At 37.7% G+C, this 18,860-nt stretch overlaps 1 protein-coding gene across 1 annotated transcript; it reads right to left on the bottom strand.

Moving 5' to 3' along the window:
• Window positions 1-45: 45 nt before the first annotated feature.
• Window positions 46-15,167, bottom strand: ptpn2b (protein tyrosine phosphatase non-receptor type 2b). Its single transcript, XM_062436625.1, has 10 exons — window positions 14,954-15,167; window positions 13,867-13,957; window positions 13,664-13,764; window positions 10,512-10,610; window positions 8,348-8,485; window positions 7,392-7,601; window positions 6,258-6,419; window positions 5,068-5,276; window positions 4,334-4,429; window positions 46-1,148 (listed from the first exon to the last, which is right to left on the bottom strand). The coding sequence occupies exons 1-10, from the start codon at window positions 15,038-15,040 to the stop codon at window positions 1,127-1,129; spliced, it is 1,215 nt and encodes a 404-aa protein (XP_062292609.1). The 5' UTR covers window positions 15,041-15,167; the 3' UTR covers window positions 46-1,126.
• Between the last annotated feature and the right edge of the window lie 3,693 nt (window positions 15,168-18,860).

The raw sequence follows: 18,860 nt of genomic DNA, 5'->3' as shown, positions 1-18,860 counted from the left end.
TTTTCTGCAATTTACATACTTTGCAAAGATATCCAGTGGGCCAGTTTGACACCACTGATCTAAAGGTAGCACATTTTCACTCTGCAAGAAAATGAACATATTTCCCAAAATGTCAAACTGATGCTTTAAATTAGCATTAAATACTTTCGTCACAGATGTTGTGCAGTAGGCAGAAAAAGGGCAAAGACGTGTTGTTAAGTAAACTAGATGATACCAGTTTTATTTGTAGATTACACTCTAAGAGAAGAGAAACTTCATTTCAAAAGAACAGGTCAGCTTTTTTTTTTTTTAAATCAAATCTGTAACATTTTCTCTCTTTCGTCATTTGTTTGGTTTTTTACAAGCAAAAAATATGTCTTTTTACACACCTTTTTGTTTAAAAAAAAAAAAAGAAACACTATTTACATCATGGAAATATTACGTGCCACTGAATTTCTCATGTGGGAAGGGGGCAGTGCTTTTCATTTGACCCAGCCGCCCGTATCACGGTGAAAAACTTCAAGTAATCTCTTATAAAAAATAGAACATTTTTATTTTTCGCCTCTGAAAAAAGTTTTTTTTTCTAAAAATACACATATGAACATATGAGCATTACAAATTGGCAATGCATAGCCACTATTTTCAGTCTCGATTTCATGAATGCAAAGAAGCAAAATAATAATGTTAAAATCAAAAAAACAGATTTGCTGACTCCAGAAGCAGCGCAGGCGATGGTGGAGGTGTAGCCAAGGGGTGGGTGTGTTAAAGCGCTGGTGTGTTTGTCTTTTCAAATGTGCTCTCTTCAAAGAATGTCGAAGTGTCTGCTGTAAACAGTTTAGAGAGGATGACGAGAAATGAGGAGAGCAAGGACGCGGGAGTGACATGCTGCTAATGAGAGGAAGAAGAGGGCGTGTGCAGCAGCTGGATAATGCTATCAAGCTGGAACAAAATATATAACAACAACAAAAAAACATGAAGAAGAGAGGAAGGGGGGGGTTAGCTGGCTGTCGCAGTGTAGAGGTGAGGAAGAGTGGTTTGGAGTTGAGGAAGAAGGACACAGAGAGGTTGGGAGAGAGAGCTGGAGATCCCTGCCGATGTTGGCGTTGCTGCCAGAGCTGTAGTCACACGTGGCTGCAGGTGGAGGTGGTTAGCAGTCACTGGTTTTCGCCCTGTCGACACAAAAACAGTACAAAGGGTTGAAATCAAAATTCTTATCTGTCAAAATGTCAGTGCAGCTCACAAAGTGATCACGGGAAAAAAGGTGTGCCAAAGAAAATGTAATAAATGTGTTCAGATTAAGCCAAGTTTGCAGATTTCAACTTTTCCCACAGAGAGAAAGACAGATATCTGCAGCATTTTATCGACGTTGGATTGATTATCAATGCAGCGAAAGCAGCCGTCGTGTTTAATAAGCGGCATGTCACACTCTCTTCAGATGTTCTTACTGCAGCTATAAATGTAAAAACTTTGATGGAAATTTCCACTTCTTTTACACACAAATTTGGAGCATTTGAACGCATCATTTAGATGTGACGATCTGAGAGCGAACTCGCCTCCAGATGATGAAGAAGGGCTGTGAAGATAAAAGCTGAAACAATAATTGATGAATAGATTAGTCGATCAAAAGAAAACTGGTTGGAAATTGTTTGAGTCAATTATTGAGCAAAAAATGACAAAAATGTTCAGTTTCTAGCTCCTCAAATGTGTCGATTTGCTTGTTTTCATTGATATTTTAACATTAATTATTTTTATGTTGTGTTTGTCATAAAAAAAACAAGACGTTTGAAGATGTCACCTTGAGCTCAGGAAGCCGCATTTTTCACAGTTTTCTTTCGTTTTACTGACACAACAATAACGTTTAAGCTTTACATAGGAGTGATAAATGTGACTTGCTGTGCTGCAATGTTCAAAACCAGCGAGGAAAAAGGTAATTAGCTGACTAAGGGCCTGATTTACTAAAGGTTTGCGTGTGTAAAAACGTGTGCAAACTTGACATCACCCGCAAAAAATGTGCAAGCTGATCTACTAACGCAGCGCACTGAGGTTTGCGTCTTTCAACTGTGCAAGATAGTACGTGCTGTCCATTTAGTACGTTTGCCATAATGAATATGTAATATGGGGCGTTTCAACCCCAGTGTGCAAAATACAGGGAGGAGAAAATGCAAATATGTTATTTAGCACGCGCATTGTGATTTACCAAACCTGAAGGTATTATTTCTGACGCTAACTGCATCTATTAATAATACCTTTGAAGGGCAAGTATTAACCGGCTGCGCACTGCGCACAGATGACTTCTGTTACTGTAGAGAGGAGGAGACGGAGGCACAATGACAGAATACGCACAGGACGGCGTTTTTCCACTTGTGTTAACAGTATTGACTTTGTCACAAAAACTCTCCCATATGTCGGTTTCTCTGGTAATATTTGTTTTTGTTATAACTCAATATATTTGTTAAACTCTTCCACTAGAACCTGATCACATTTCATTTTGCGCTTGCGGCTTTCTGCTCGTCCAAACTCTCCATTCAGACACGCAAAACCCTCATTTAAATACTGCTGTCTCCACCCTGTTGCACCTGTTTTCATTCACGCAGTTATTCTTAGTAGATCACCCGCAAAACGCACGCAAACGAAACGCGCAATCTATTGCACTGTGCACGCAATTAAGTACCCACTATTTGGGATCTTAGTAAATCAGGCCCTAAATGTTCTGCTAATGCTGCCCAGCTGTTTGGCTTTGCATGTTTTTTTTATTTGCATTAATGCAAAAATAAATATAACATAAAACTTATAAAAAAGAAATTACATTTTACAGGATGAATATTTAACGGCTGTAGTCCTTTAGTCAATTTAATCTACAAACGTCCTCCAAGAACCAGCCCATTAATATGGAAATAAAATGCTTGTTGTTTCATTTCTCACACCCAAATGTTCATGTGCGCCAATTCCATTCAAACTTTTAAAAAAATACAACCAAAAATACAACTAATGCAATTTAAAACCCACAAACCGATTATGATGAGAAACATGAACACCCCTGGAAAAACAAAACTGAAAGTTAGGAACAACCAGCAAAAAACAAAAAACACAGAATCATGCATCAAACCGACAGCTTCAACCAGGACGAGAATTTACTTTATTTCTCTCCTTTATTGGTGTAATTCTGCAGTATTTGCTTGTTTCGGATGTTTCTGTATTCTCTGTCCTCACTTCCTTAGTTGCAAAAAAAAACAAAAAACAAACAGCAACGCTTTGATGCGCATAGCAAGTGAAGTGCACTCAAGTTGACATTTGATCGGGTAGAGCTGATAAAAAGATGCAGCTGAGTTTAAATCCACGATGCACGGGTTTGAATTAGCACTTTGCATTATTCCAACTGCACCTGAAAGTGTCAACAATTAACCGCAAGTACACACACACGCGCGCACACACACACACACACACACACTCACACCATGCTAGAGTGCAGCCAGAATGAACACAACTCCAAACCACAGCCAAGCAACTCACAAAAAAGAAAAGAAAAAAAGAAAAGAAAACAACACAGCACACACACACAAACACACACACACACACACACACACACACACACACACACACACACACACACACACACACACACACACACCTCCACGTACGAGAGTGGGAGTCGTTTATAAAAAGCTGCGGGTTAACTTCCTCCTCAAATAAAATGTGCTCTTCACGGGTGTCGATTCTGTCGCAGAGAGGGGGGGGTGAAGGTACACCGCCCCCCGCTGGACAGGCCAGCTCTCGTCATGTGCAGCAAATGCAGCCCAAACTGTCCGAGAAGAACCACAACAGGAGATTAAAAAGAGGGACGGGTCAAACAGGAGGCTGACTGGAACAACACACACTGAGACATGTCACACACACACGCACGCACGCACACACACCCACCCACCCACCCAAACCAGAGGAAGACTTCTCAGAAATGACTTTAGTGAAGGAGCACAGTCATCAGAAATAAAATGCTTCATCAGGTCTATCTGTCTCGTCTTTATGAGAACTTGAAGTAGATGTCAGCTTTGCAGTAAATGAGTGAGATTGAGAAACACTGATTAGGAAAATAAACTTTAGTGCTGCGTAATTGATGCTTTTTTTTTTTTTGGGGGGGGGGGGGGTGAGTCACGCTTGCCTGGATTCTCTCTCTACAGGGTTTAAAGTTAATGAAGCTTTGAAAAAATGACTCTCCCCTCTTCTGACGTCTCTTCAACATCACAGAAGTCGTCATTTCTGTATTAAAAGGAAATGTAACTATACACACAGAGGAAGAAATGTGACCAAAAAAAACAACCGATGACCTTCTGTGTGGAAACACAAGGTTTTAAATCACCTTTTTCTCTTTTTCTCTGAGTCGTTCGTCCTGGGCTTGCTTTGGGGTGTCTTAGGTGTGCCTGATTTGGAGATGCTGTCTTCTCTGCGTCGCTTGCTGTGTGGAAAAAAAAACAAACCAAACTAAAAAAAGGTTTTAAAAAAGGGACATCATCGTGTGTTTTCAATTAAACAGTCTAAAGACTTAAATTGAGAAAGCAGATTGTAATGATTTATGTCAATAATTCTTCTGTTATTATTATTTTGTATTATTTTTAGTAGAACTGGGCAATATATTGATAATATTTTCGACCCCAACATAACCTCTCCCATAAAAACTTGAAATAGAGACCAAAAGACTATTAAACTTCCACATTTTATTTATTTACTCAACTTTTAAATGATATCTTAATCTTGTCTCTAAATGTTATCTCCCAACACTTTGGTCTAAATGTTGTTGCTCGACATTTATCAGGGTTTTTTTTGCCTGAAACTGTCAAATTCAAAACGATTTAAGAGTGAAAATGTTGGTATCACTTGTTAAAAATCCAACACTTCTTTTGGTGTCATGTAATCCCAAATTTTAAGATGTATCAGAGAGCATGACCTCCGTTCCTTTAAGCTCTCAAGTTGTGTTGAGATCATAATTATATCTGTTTAACCTACTCAACAAACCTAAAGGGCGATGATGATCAACGGACAATAATTGGTGCGTTTTATAAGCAGCTCGTGGCTGCAGAGTGACGGTATACTGACTGTGCTGAGCTGCCGTCCAGCTCCTGTTCCTTGCAGGGAGACTGTGAGGGTATTTTGCTGTCCTGCCTGTAGTCTCCTCCCTCGTCTAGCTGTCCTCCTCGCTGGTTGCCGTTGTACCGCTCTGTCGTACACCTGGCCTGAGGCTGAGCTGAGGGCGGAGAGTCAGTCGCCGGCTCCTGGTCTTCCCTGGACAACTCCCGCCACTGATTCTGTACAAGAGAGAAAAGACCCGGAGAGTTTTAATACTGATACAATAAATAAAATTTTGGAATTTGGTGTGAATTTGGTCAGGGTATTTGTAAAATTTAATGATGTACTGATAATGTTGCGTGGGATTAAAAAAAAAAGGATTTAAGCCAAGTCATGTGGCGAGATCACCCTACTGAAAAAACATCCGCTTGTGGCTTGACGCAAATAAACCACTGCAAGCCACGAAAAAGGCCCCAAAGTACAAGAATGGAAGACAGAAAGTGAATATGGGGGTTAAAAAAAAAAAAAAGGTTTCAGTCTCATCATGCGGCCGTGGTTTGACCAAGATGTGTTGAAAGATTAGAATCTCTCAGACACAAGAGAAATAAAACTGACTGTAATTCATGCAGCCAAGTGAGCGCTCCTGGAGTAAATTTGGATTTGAAAAACACTATGAAAGCTTTCCAGGACAGGCTGGAAATGTGCGCAGCTATCCCCATGTTTAAATTATTATCACGTCTCCCGACTGACGTTGAGAACAGCTATTAAACGTGTTAAATCGTGTTGTGAAACGGTCTGACATCTGTCGAACAAATATGTTTACTAGCATAAATTTGGCCCAGAGCCTGAAACAGAGGCCCACAAAAAAAAAAAGAAAAAAAGAAGAAGATGAGGCTGCTTATAAAGAATCTGACAAAGCAACATTTAATCATAACATTGTTCCATTTAATAAAACAATGAACGTCTTTTTGGACTCGATGCGTCAGGAAACCGTTTGAGTCTCTGCCTGTGATCTTTCTTTAAGGGTTGGGAGTAGGTACGCTGATATCCACTGAAAGAAAACACCATTTATCAATTCACTGACTCTTTCTTTCCTGAGGACAAACTCCAGCTGAAAAATTGGGACTAAACCAAGTCTCTAAAGCTTCAAAGGGGGAAAAAGTCGAGTATGTGTTCAGAATGAGTGACAGAACTGGTCCTGGTGTACGTGGTGCAGTTACCTGTACAGACGAGTCTCCCATGATGTACTTGGCTCCTTCGAGGACAGCCATGTAGGAGAAGCGCAGCTGGTCAGGAGTCTGGATCAGGCCCATGCGGTACTTCCTCATGTCCAAAAGAATGCCTTTGATGTCCACTGATGAGGGCTCTTTCCTCTTGTCCATCTGGGACGGGACAGAACAACGGTTTGTTTCAGCTCGGATGAACTCATTCATTTCTGTGGTAGGACGATTCAAGCCTAACATTCTTACATGTCGTCCGTGACCTTTTAGTTGTACCAGGTTTTTCTTGGCTTATCTACGCCTTCAGCGTCATGTTTTCATACGTTTACCAGAATAAATCCAAGCAACCACAGAAATGTTTTTCTGACGAATAAGAACCTATGTTTACTGAAAACATTCAATCTGATGATCATCGGGCACAAAAATTACCGAGCAAACCCAGCTTCTCATCAGCTTAATTTATAGTTTCATAAGAAAAATCACAATTTTGGAATATATAAAGATGTTAACCAAAAGTACACTATTACTGTTGTTTTTAATTATAAAAAAAAAAAACAGAACAATGAACATTATTACAGAAAAGGTCTCTTTTGGCTGCTGCACCTGATGCTGCTCTGTAGACATGACAGCACACGATAAACTGAGTCTAAAAGTCTGAAAAGTAAAATCTTCCTTGTGAGTCAGAAATAAAAAAAATCATCTCTAAAAGTGACTTCAGATGACTTAACCCACATCTTAACCCTTAAACAGGCAGGACTGGAAAATGAGATGTGAAAATTGTTGTTTTTATTTACTTTGATGTTACTAGTTATCTCATTGGCACCTAAATAAACCACACACAAATAAATTTAAAAATATTTTGTATATTTTGGATTTTATGAGTTGTATCTCCACCAGGATAGATTGCTCCTATTAAGGTATAAAACATGTGTCTCCTGGTGCATGTTGCCTTTTTAAGGGTTAATGCTGTATTTCAAACCAAACAGTTAACCATATCTGCAAGTATCATTTTTCCATCATTTGCATTCATCGCTCGTCCTGATAAAACATTTTTATATTATGGAAATGTATCTAATCTTAATCTCTCCGCGATCAGTCTGCAAAACATAAAAACAAAGAACAGTGAGATCTCACCAGGACCAGACATGTGTCCACTAACGAAAACGTCCCTGAGCGTCCGATCCCGGCACTGCAGTGCACCACAGCTGGCCCCTGATCTGGTCCCAACGCACCCGACTCCCGCACCTTGAAGAGGAAGTTTAGGAAGGACGCCGGGGATTCTGGGACGCCGAAATCAGGCCACGTGGTGTAATGAAAGTGGTAGAGCTCTCTCTTCTCCCCGGTCTGTGAGAGGAGACAAACAATGAGGCCTCATTGTCAGGTACAGAGCGATCCTGTTTATTTGCAGTGAGCCTTTGGGTGCTGATGTTTATCAGTTCTGGTCGAGGTCACTGGTTACTTTGGTGGTTTTGACAGCTGAATTTAGTAAACATTTCCAACACTTCAATACCTGCAGTAAACCAGCTTCTCAAAACACATCATAGCAGCAAATCTGAATATGTGTACACTTATTTTTCAAGTTTGTTTTTGTGATAACTGTGGTATTTCATTTTTTCAACTAACTGTTTTTGGTTTATATTAAAAAATCTGTGTTTGCTAAGTATTAAAAATGAGAGAACGATGGATTAGAGAAGTCAATAACAAAAGTTTAATGATGTTTGGGTGAAAATCTCGTAATGTAATTTACAGCTCAAACATGATCATTTAAACTGTTGTTTTTCACTGTGATTACTCTAGCTGCTCAGTGTGCATCCCATTTGCATTTCTCCCCACCTACACCTTAGAAGAACTTTGAATATGTGGGAAGATGAAACTCAAACACTGTTTATTAATTTCTTATCAAGTCTGTAGGAACAGAAAACAACAAGCTCAGGCGGTGTTCTAAGAAACTTTGGACAACAGATCTCTGTGATGAGTCTTCAAATATTCAGTTCTGCATTGCCACCTTTCACCGGGTGCCACCTTCCCCGGGAACCCCCGGGAATCACCGGGAACCCCTCCGACACTGTAGTAAATAATACTGAACCTACGTTAATATTCTGCAGCTCCAACACTCTGGTGGTGTAGTAGGACTTGGCATCTTCTGACAACAGCGTGACCAAGAAACGTGTGTCTCTGAAGGCCATCTCTCGCTCCTCAGACGTGGGCCAGTACTGGGCACACTTTTCCTGGCACAGAAGAAGAAGAAGAAGAAGAAGAAGAAGAAGAAGAAGAAGAAGAAGAAGAAGAAGAAGAAACGTGGTGAGAGATACCGAAAGTTAAATGTCAGATGAAGAAATCCGTCCGAATGCAAAGCGGATGCCAGCTGAGAGTTGAGGTGACGGCTGACAGGAGGACAGTTTAATGCTACGAACGCGAAGAGAAACTGAATGAGGAAATAAAAAGAGGGCAAAAGTGACCTGAAAGTAGATAACATACTTTCATACAAGCTCAGTAACATTTACAAATACCATATATCAACACATTTTTAAAAACAACTAAACCTCTAAACCAAATCCAACCACAACCTGTTTTGTCTGATTGCTCATACATTTTTTGCACCTATGACAAACTGATTTATGTCATCTGCTTTTATGTTATTTCATTATTAAAAAAAGAAGAGAATGACCATAGAATTCAAACAATGGTTAAAACTAGTATTTCTTATATGTATTTTTGGGGTATTTTTAGATAACAGTCCTAACAGCGCTCTGTGATTTGTTGATTAACTTATGAGTCAATAGTCAGAAAATTAATCTGTAATTTTAAGCAATTTTCATTATTACATTTTTTTTTTTTAAATGACCATAAAAATTGAGTGATGGTTAAAACTAGTCTAAATTATTATATTATATTATATTATATTTGCACATGCATTTTGTTTTTCTCGTGTTATTTTGTGGGTATTTTCAGACAACAGTCCTAACAGAACACTGTGATTTAAAAGCAATTAGTTGATTAACTAATTAGTTTAGTTGATTAAAGTTGATTAGTCAATAGTCAGAAAATGAATCAGTTATTAAATAATTTTTTTAAGCTAAAATTTGCCGTTTTCAACTTCTCAAATATGAGGATTTAATGCTTTCCTTTGTCATACATGATAACAAATTGAACATCTTTGGGGGTGTTAGACTGACATCTAATACATCTAAAGACTTCACCTTCGACTCAGAGAAATGGTCCTTTTCCACTATTTTCTGACTTTTTTCCCCTTTTTTTTGGGACCAAACGATTAATTGAAGAAATAACCATCAGATTAATGAATAATTAGAGTAACAGGGTTCCGTCTTTAAATATGCACAGCCATTCTTAAAATCCCATTTTGTTATTTGATGCTCTTGTAGTGGAAAAATCTACCTCAGACAGAGCTGAGATGAGAAATCCAGCTCAACTCCATTACAAATCCTGCTTGAATTGAGAGCTTAAAGTAAAATCATTTTGAGAGAAAAGAAAGTTATGTGTCAGTACTGTGGTCAAATATTTGAAGTACTTTAACAGACTAATTACACTGTCACCTGTATTTTCCTAGTAAACAGACAATGGCCGGGGCAGGTGAGGTTAAGTCTATTATGTAAGCTTCTCCGTGCGGGATTGACAAGCTTGGCCTTAAATAAAAAGATCTTCGTGAGGTTAATAATATCTGTGGACTAGGTGCTCTTTATCTTCAGTTCCCTAGTAAACAGTCAGCGAGTGAATCTCATGACCAGGCAAGATCCACTCCAGCTGCTTTACTGAGAAAAGACGGAGATCACAGCTGCCCTGCGTGAAAGAGACAGTGTTTTTGTGTGTGTGTGTGTGTGTGTGTGTGTGTGTGTGTGTGTGTGTGTGTGTAGGGTTAATCAGCACATCAAAGGATCACGGGAATCTTAGGAATTGAGAGGTTGGCAGCATTCCAGATATTCATATTAAAAAGAACTGTGAACATGCTGTCAAAACACTAGATTCCAGTTATCCTGCTGACAGGAGACTGAAGCTTCGAGGTCGACCGTTTCAACGAACTTTAAGAAAAAAAAAAAGTATTTCACGCTGTCAGCAAGCTGCAGAATCGAACAAAGAGCGCGTTATTGTGGATAGAGTGGTCTGTGTATGACTGTGCGTGTGTTTCTGTGGTCAGTTCAGCATGTCTGCAGACAAGTGTGTAGGTGTGTGTGCGAGCCGCACAGTCATTAAAACGAGACGATATGATGTTATTTTGTGTTTACTGTACACGCTTACCGAGCCTTTCTCGATTACCCTGTTGAGCATGATGACTGCTTTGGTCTTCTGCTCCCAGATCATGAGCCAAAAGTGGCCACAGGTGTTCCTGAGGGGACCCTGTGGGCGACAAACACACTACTTTCATGAGATCTATGTATATATACACACACATCGGGACCAAATCAGTAGGAAGTCATTTACATTTATATTTATTCAAATGTATTATGTTATTACTCACACATGAGTAATAACAATATTAAATATCAGCTGAATACATTAGGGGTGAGCGACAGGATGAGACTTGTCTTTATTGATGAGACACCAACACATGCAGCAGAGATTTGCAGAAGGATAACCAGTGTGTACTTAAAAGGTCAAGACTAGTAAAGGTTACGGCGTGGTTGAGTCAACATATTTTAAATGTCAAATGTCTCTCAAATACTAGACAATAGTTAAGGTACACAAAGCTCATTAGGATAATAATTTGAAGCACTGTGAGATTAAATCAAAAAGAAACACAAAAAAACACCCACACAACTCGGCACATCTGGAATTACATTAGACAGAAAAATCTAACTTATTAATTTATTTATTAATGGAAATGAACCAATCTTACAGTTTTAAGTGAGGCAAAATGTATGTGTAAACTCCTTCTTTCTGTAACTGCTGTGAACCTTCCTAAAAAAATAATAAACCAAATGTTTTCGGTAATTGTTTATGAGCTCAACTTCAAGGAATTTTAGCCCATCGTTCCACACAGAACAGTTTAATCTCAGGGATGTTGGTGGGTTTCTTTGTATAAATCCGCCCCGCTTCAGGTCCTTTCAAGCATTTATATAAGATTGACGTCAATCAATCAATCAATCTTTATTTGTATAGCGCCAAATCACAACAAAGTTATCTCAAGGCACTTTACACATAGAGCAGGTTCTAAACCGTACTCTTCAAGTTTTAATTTACGTCAGGACTTTGACACCTTGTATGTTTAGGGTCGTTGTCTTGCTGCATGACCAACTTTCTGTTGAGCTTTAGGTCACGGACAGATTTCCTTGACGATCTTAGATTTGTAGATTTGCTGGTATAACTCACCTCCGTCAATGATTGGTCCAGAGGCAGCAAAGCAGACCCAAACCATGACCCTACCACCACCATGTTTCAAAGATAAGATGAGGTTCCTTATGTGAATGCAGTGTTTGCTTATCGACAAACAAAACACATTAATTAAAAAACACCCAACTTTAATTTCCCTTTCAAATGTCTTTTGTCTCAGACAGAAAAATGTAACATTGGATCATTTTCCTCATTAAATAAACTAACAAGTATAAAAGAAATCCAGGGCTCAAATTTTAGGTCATATTTATGCTGAAATAAAGCAAATTCAAGCAGCACTGTAGGTGAGTCATTTCAGACCACAGACCACATCTCTGCTTTGACTAATTTCAAAAGGGCAAAAGTCTGTAGTCAAAAATATCACATGAATAAATTAAGGTTTTATTTGTCCTTTAATTTCCTGAAGGCATGAAAATGTTCAGTGGTATCGGTTTCTTAATCAGTGGTTTCCTGTTTTTTGTTTATTGTGACAAAAACGGGGGGGGGGGGGGGGGGGGGGAGCATAAACTTAAAATTTGGACTGATAAACAGAACAGAAGGTCTGAAAGACGCGGACAGAACAACAAAAACAATAAAATAATAATATAATAATAACATTAAAAACCATATAGCTGTACATAAATGTAATTTATTATGGTGATGATGACGATGGTAATAGGTTCCACGTCTTAATCAGTGTGGACGACTTCACAGATAACCTGATTAACTCCTCCAAACATAAACGATGAAATTGTATTATTAATATTAATATTAATAATAATAATAGTATTTAAATCTCACACTCTGTATGTGCCCTCAATGTATAATTACTGGAGGTTTTTAGTGGGAGAGCTGTGAAAAAGAAAATCTCACTCATCACCAATATAAAGCCAAAAAACTGGTGTCCCTTTTTCTGAATAAAACCCAAATTTCAGAGCTTCTGATCTCACATAAGCTTTTATCGTCTAGCAGCGTTTAAAAAAAAAAGAGAGAAAAAATATTTCTGTGTCTATGTAATTACATACAATCAGTGGTGATGTTATGTCTAAAATCTGTAATGGAAGACTGAAAATGCAAACATTATACAAACCTCAGCAACCAAGTTAAACAAGGAAATGTTTTCATCCAACTGCCAGTGTGACTGGTGGTGGCGTTTGATTTTCAGATAGCAGTTATCTTTGAAAAGTACAGGTGGGTGCTTCCGAAACGTTTACGAGCGCACACGTCAGAGTCTATACAGCAGCTGACTGAGACCAACCAGCCTCACGACCTGAGATCTCCTTTTTAGTCATGAGGTAACCAGCTGAATAGAAAATGCATTCACTGAGGGGTCATCCAGAAACAGACTCTGCACCCTTGAGTGGGGTTTCTTAATTAAAGGGTCAGTTTAACCTCATTCATGAGAGCCAGGTGAATTATCTACGTCATGTAACGTATACTGCTGCACACAAGCAACACTGTCCGTAGGCAGTAATGTATAAGAAGCCAAAGATTGTTAGTATACTCTTATTTTTAATCTCTATTGCATGTAACTGATGCAACAAAATAAACATGTGTAGATTGATTTATACGTATATAATAATAAAAAGAAATAATATAAATAGTAAAAAATAAATAAATATTTAATTAAAAAAAAGGAATAAGCAAAGTATAAAATACTGCGTAAATTATTCAAAAATGTTTAGAAATAAAGATAATTCAACAATCATTTGATTATTTTAGGCGATAATCAGAATCAGGTTTTACTGATTTTGTTTAAATTCGCTATTATTCAGTAATAATCCAATATTTCAAATACTTAGTGGCCAGCCCTTTTTTTCTTTGTAGCCACACAGGCACAAACATGATTATTCACATTTCAGCTCTACAGTTAATAGAACACACTGATGCAGGTGCATGACTTATTAAGTGGTTTACCTAAAACCGCCAAATGACTCAATATAAACACACATAATCTAATATCAAATCTGGAGAAACAGAACTAGCCTGCTCTGTAAGTTTGCTTTGATAGCGTCACACTTTTACCGTCACAAAACTGCTTGCATGTATTCCTGCGTGTGCAAAAAAAGACTTGGACTTGCCTGAGTCAATATGTAACTTCTCTGGGCTTCTTCCATCACTACCAGACTTGCGTTGATGTAGTCATTTTCTGTACTTTCCAGCTTCACCCGACTGTGATCAACTGCAGGGAGAGTGTGAGAAACATAATTAGTAACCGCCACCAATATAAATCCTATTTCTTTTACAATAAATTAAATAGTTACAAACTAAAATGTATACTTACACGGACTGACATCTCTGTATCTGTTGCGGTTGCGATTCTCTGGATATTTTGCCACTTTGTAGGCGCACTCGTGGGACTGATTCCTGATTTCCTGAAGACGACAGAAAAGATCATTTAGAAATGAGAAATCACCACATGCACAAAAGTATATCAACAAATCAAAGTGACATAGTGACAAATTATGATGATATACAGTCAGGTGTCCATATTAAAAATTAAAGTGGTTTTCTTCACTGTAATCAATCCTCCTGTTCATACTGACAGTTAAGATCCATTTGAAATGTATCTTCAGTGAAAGTGAAAGTGTTTTCCCCTGTTGACCTGCTGTGGTTAAAGTATAGTAACAAAAAGAGGGACTTTAACACTAAAAAGACTGTAACATTGAACAAGATATCTACTTGATTTGAATCGTTTGGGCGGCACAAGCTTCATATTAGCTTCAGGTCAACTTTTAACCACATTTTTAAGAAGGAAGCTTGTACATTTTGTTCAACACTTAAATTAAAAGTGCATTATAAAGTGATCTTGTAATGGCCAGTATGAGCAGGAGGAATGATTACAGCAAGAAAAACCTGTTTCAGTGCTGGGTACCTGACTAAAACTTTAAGACTTAAAAAGATGTGAACCTATCCTTTAATATGATAATAAATGATCATCACGGGAGAGAAAAGCAGGAAACCAGTCACATCCTAACTAAAATGTGTCTAATAATGTGTCTGAAATGTGTCAGCCGTTTACTGTCAGACATAAACAACGTTTTACAATCATATTAGACTTTTATCGTAAGAGTGGATACACTAAATAACACCAAATATATTACAATAAATCAACCTAGCAAAGCGGCACCTTTGTCATATTTACATTTACATATGAAACTAAAGTGCCCCTGTGTTGTTTTTTTAAACAAATGGGAACACTTTAAGGCGATTTAAGACATAAATCTAAAAGAAAAAACAGCGATAAAAGATCAAACTTAACATCGGATACTTGTTGAGCTGGCTGAAAAATTAGTTTACTAAATTAAATGCGCGCTTAAAAGTACTATGATCTGTGTTAGCTTCATGCTAACCAATGCTAACAGACTTACTAGGTAGAGTTTTTGCCACCGGCCCTCGGAGTCTATGCCTTCAAAGTCCTGGTCCATTTTCACTGAGGCAACGCCAGTCTGGTACATCAAGGGTTAGTGTAACTAGCTGTCAGACTATCTACCTCATTACTTTATTGATGCTACAGAGAGCTTTTTATCGAGGAGGAGTTACTTCCCTGCGCCGCGGAGCTTTCGTTAGCTGTTTGTCCGTTATCTCCCGAGCAGTTGACATCTAAAAAAAAAAAAAAAGGCGTCCTCTGCGCATGCGCCGACAGAGGCCCTCCGGTAGCTGTCAAAGCAAACAGGTTCAAGATCTTCAATGGAGGACGAGATGTGCAACTACACTGAAAAAACACATAACTACTTTACAGTAATATTATTTATTTTTTCACTGTGTATACAGTAAAATATTTTGGGTAGATGTACAAAATTTGACAATGAGAAAAACTAATAACACATTTCATCTCAGAGACAGATATGTTTTTTTTTACACTTTCTTATCTTGTACATTTAATTTTGTTGCTGGGAAAATTCCATATACATAATAAGAAATGGACTGACTCCAAGCCAAACTTTGGACACTTTGCTCAAGAACTAAATCAATATGGCACCACAGTTAAGGACATTAAAACAGTAAGTAAATGAAAACAAACTGTCTTTTTGAAAAATACTTCATGTGATTGTTTCCCTGGCAGAAACAGATATGTTTGTATATATTGTTTATGTTTAATAAAGAAAAAAATACTGTATATTAATAGTATTAACTCTCACATACTGTTCATATTCTGACTCATAATTAGTCTCTACACCAATTAACAGTCAGTCATAAATAAATGTTTAATCAATCTTGTGAAAGAATTGAAAAAAGACATTCACAATCACTATTTTATGGTCCAGGAGAATATTTTATAGAACATGATGAATCCAACATGTTGTTTGTTTTTTTTTTTAATAAACAATGGTAAAACTTGTATATTTGTTTGAATATATAAAAATGTGTATCAGCTGCACAAAATTCAGCTTTTACAGTGTTTTTACAGCAAATCTAATAAATGGTTCAAATTGGTCCCTGAACAGTATGTAAGGGTTAAATAGCTTCTCTAAACCAGGGTTATTATAGTTTTTAAATTTTCATTAGTTGTTTGTTTTTTTTCATTTAGTTTTTGAGGTTGCTTTTTATTTCAGTTTAGTTTAAGTTAGTGTAACTTAACTATTTTGAGGAATTGAATAGTTTTAGTTGGGGTTTTTCAGTTTTAGTCTTAGTTGGAGTTTTTCTGGGTATTAGGAGAAAAGCCTTGATTTGTAGAAGCTGAAAATGAAAGAATGCACAACACCAAATATGGTCTACCAAGTCATTGTTTATTAAAGGTACCATATTGTGTACCATATTCGTTGTTTGATCCAGCACCTGCGTTATTCATTTTTTGGTTGTGCACACCCACTACATTTTTTTTTTTACCATAATGTGTAAAGCGATTTTATTATTTCTTATTATTTAACCATTAGCATTACTCAAAACCCACAGAAGAGCTAAGTAATTATCACCTGGAGCTAAATCAAAAGTAAAACTTTAAATGGTCTGCAGCAACGAAAACAAAACTGATTTTATCTGCAATTCTGTTTCGTTTTAGTTTGTGAAATTAATTTTTCACTGCTAGTTTTAGTTTTAGTCTGAGTGTTTGTTTAACTATAATAACCCTGCTCCAAACATGTTTTAAGATGTTCAAAAACTTACTGGACTTGCTTTGAATAATAATTTGTGTATAATATGATTTTCCACAAAAAAGAAATTCAGTTACCTCATTAAAATCTTTAAAATTACATCTACTCCTTCTCCCAGTTCCAATTCCATGATATATGAATTAAGCAAATATTTTTCATTTCAATAGTATAACTACTGGACACAAAATGTTGTCCACTTTACTGTGAAGCCCAGTGTATGTGCATCAACCTTGTGTAAGATTAATTATGGGCCACCATTAGCTTCCAAACCACAGCAAGAAAAACCTATTTCAGTGTTTGTTTGGTCACCTGACTATTGTTCTCAGACAGATTTGGAAAAATTGTGAAAACCGTCCTTTAAGAGCTGAGAAATGTGATGCTCGTCGTGCAGGACAAAGTACACTCCAGTAATCTGATTCGAATTAGACTGATTACTGGTGAACAAAGGGGTCAAAAGCAACATTTCTAATGTTACAGGGCTGCTGTGCATTTCCCTTTTCACAGCTGCTAGTTCCACTGATTGATCTATTATCTTTCTTCTATTTACTTCCCTTTTTGACCCAGGTTACTAAGACACAGTTACGAAAACCCCCTCAGGAAATTGTTTGCTTGGTTAAATTGTGAACAGGTTTGAACACATTTGACACATAGAAACAGACACAAGGATGTACTCTAGATTGACAACCAGCATATAACAACCCTGTATGGACAATGACTGTTCAAGCCCACTGGACATTTATTTTTTATATTATTACCAAATTAAGGGTATTTTTAGTATTAATTAGATCTGCAAGGAGCCTGCAGGCAAGTAATGTGAGACTATGGGGGGAGAGCAGTATGTCTCTGTGTACTTGTCTTAAGTTGTGAGGATAAAAATGTGTTTGCACAGTCACATTATGGTGACTCATCTCCCATTTGGAGATAAAAAGCTGGTCTCCACAAAGTAAAGGGTTAAAATGTAGTGCTATTTGTTATTAAATATATTGTAGGTAAGTCTCTAGGGAATGAATGTAGCCAAAACAAGCATCCTTACTTATGTTGTGTGGACTTTTGTGCTTATCGTGGACGAAAACGAATTCCCCATAATGTAAATCATTAAATTTTAGGGTGAACACATAAAGCAAGGTTAGGGTTAATAAGGTTTGTGTTATGGTTCAAGGTTCAAGATAGATTTGATTGTCTCACAAAGAAGGAAATTAAGGGAATTACTGCAACATCAAACATCACAATGAAATCACATTGAACGAGAACACAAGCCTGAGATTAAAAAAATAACCAAGCAAATTAGTACAAAAAATTCTTACTCAAACATCTCAAAGCATAAACACCTTAGTAAATACATTATAAAACCAACAGACACGATCACAAACAAACCCTTGTGTCTATCGTCTGGGGATTTCCAATTAATAGATGTAACTAGTGAGACAAACAAATGTTTATAACGACTGTGTTGACAGCAAGGGAAGCTGGAACTCTCTAGAATTAATTAGCATGTACTACCAAAAATGTCAGTATTTAAGTTTCCAGGAAATTAAATCAATATAATGTCCTCTGATGTAATGGAAACACGACTGCGGTGTGTGTGTGTGTGTGTGTGTGTGTGTGTGTGTGTGTGTGTGTGTGTGTGTGTGTGTGTGTGTGTGTATGTGTGTGTGTGTGTGTGTGTGTGTGTGTGTGTGTGTGTGTGTGTGTCAATGGCTACTTTTGGGGAGAAATTTCAGATTGAAGACCAGTTCATTGGGAATGGTTTGTCCAGTAGAGGAAAATGCCATATTCCCAATTTGTCAGTGGTTATGGTTAGGGAAAGGAATTGAATGTAAGTCTATGTAATGTCCCCAAAGGTGACCTAGGTCAGTGTGTGTGTGTGTGTGTGTGTGTGTGTGTGTGTGTGTGTGTGTGTGTGTGTGTGTGTGTGTGTGTGTGTGTGTGTGTGTGTGTGTAATAGGCTACTTTTGGGGACAAATTTCAGACTTGGGACAAGTTAATTGAGAACAGTTTGTCCCAAGCTGTGTCTAAATTTAGTAAAGGGCTGATTTTTGGGTCAGTGGTTAAGGTCGAAGTAAGGGTTAGGTTTAATGGCAATGGGGGGGGGGGGGGGGGGGGTGGGGGATACACCACTGTGGCCGCAAGGTGGCAGTATTCCATCACATCTACTTAAACATAAACAACAGACTGACAACGTGTC

The sequence above is a fragment of the Scomber scombrus genome, chromosome 16 (genome assembly GCF_963691925.1).
Source record: "Scomber scombrus chromosome 16, fScoSco1.1, whole genome shotgun sequence".
Lineage (NCBI taxonomy): Eukaryota > Metazoa > Chordata > Actinopteri > Scombriformes > Scombridae > Scomber > Scomber scombrus.
Note: the sequence above shows the minus strand (reverse complement) of the source record. Positions and strands in the feature narration are given on the sequence as shown.

Coding starts and splice junctions, on each gene's coding strand:
- ptpn2b (XM_062436625.1), bottom strand. CDS start 15,040: ATGTACCAGACTGGCGTTGCCTCAGTGAAAATGGACCAGGACTTTGAA. Junction 13,958..14,953: donor GGTGGCAAAAACTCTACCTA/GTAAGTCTGTTA, acceptor TGTCGTCTTCAG/GAAATCAGGAATCAGTCCCA. Junction 1,149..4,333: donor TCAGAGAAAAAGAGAAAAAG/GTGATTTAAAAC, acceptor TTGTGTCGACAG/GGCGAAAACCAGTGACTGCT.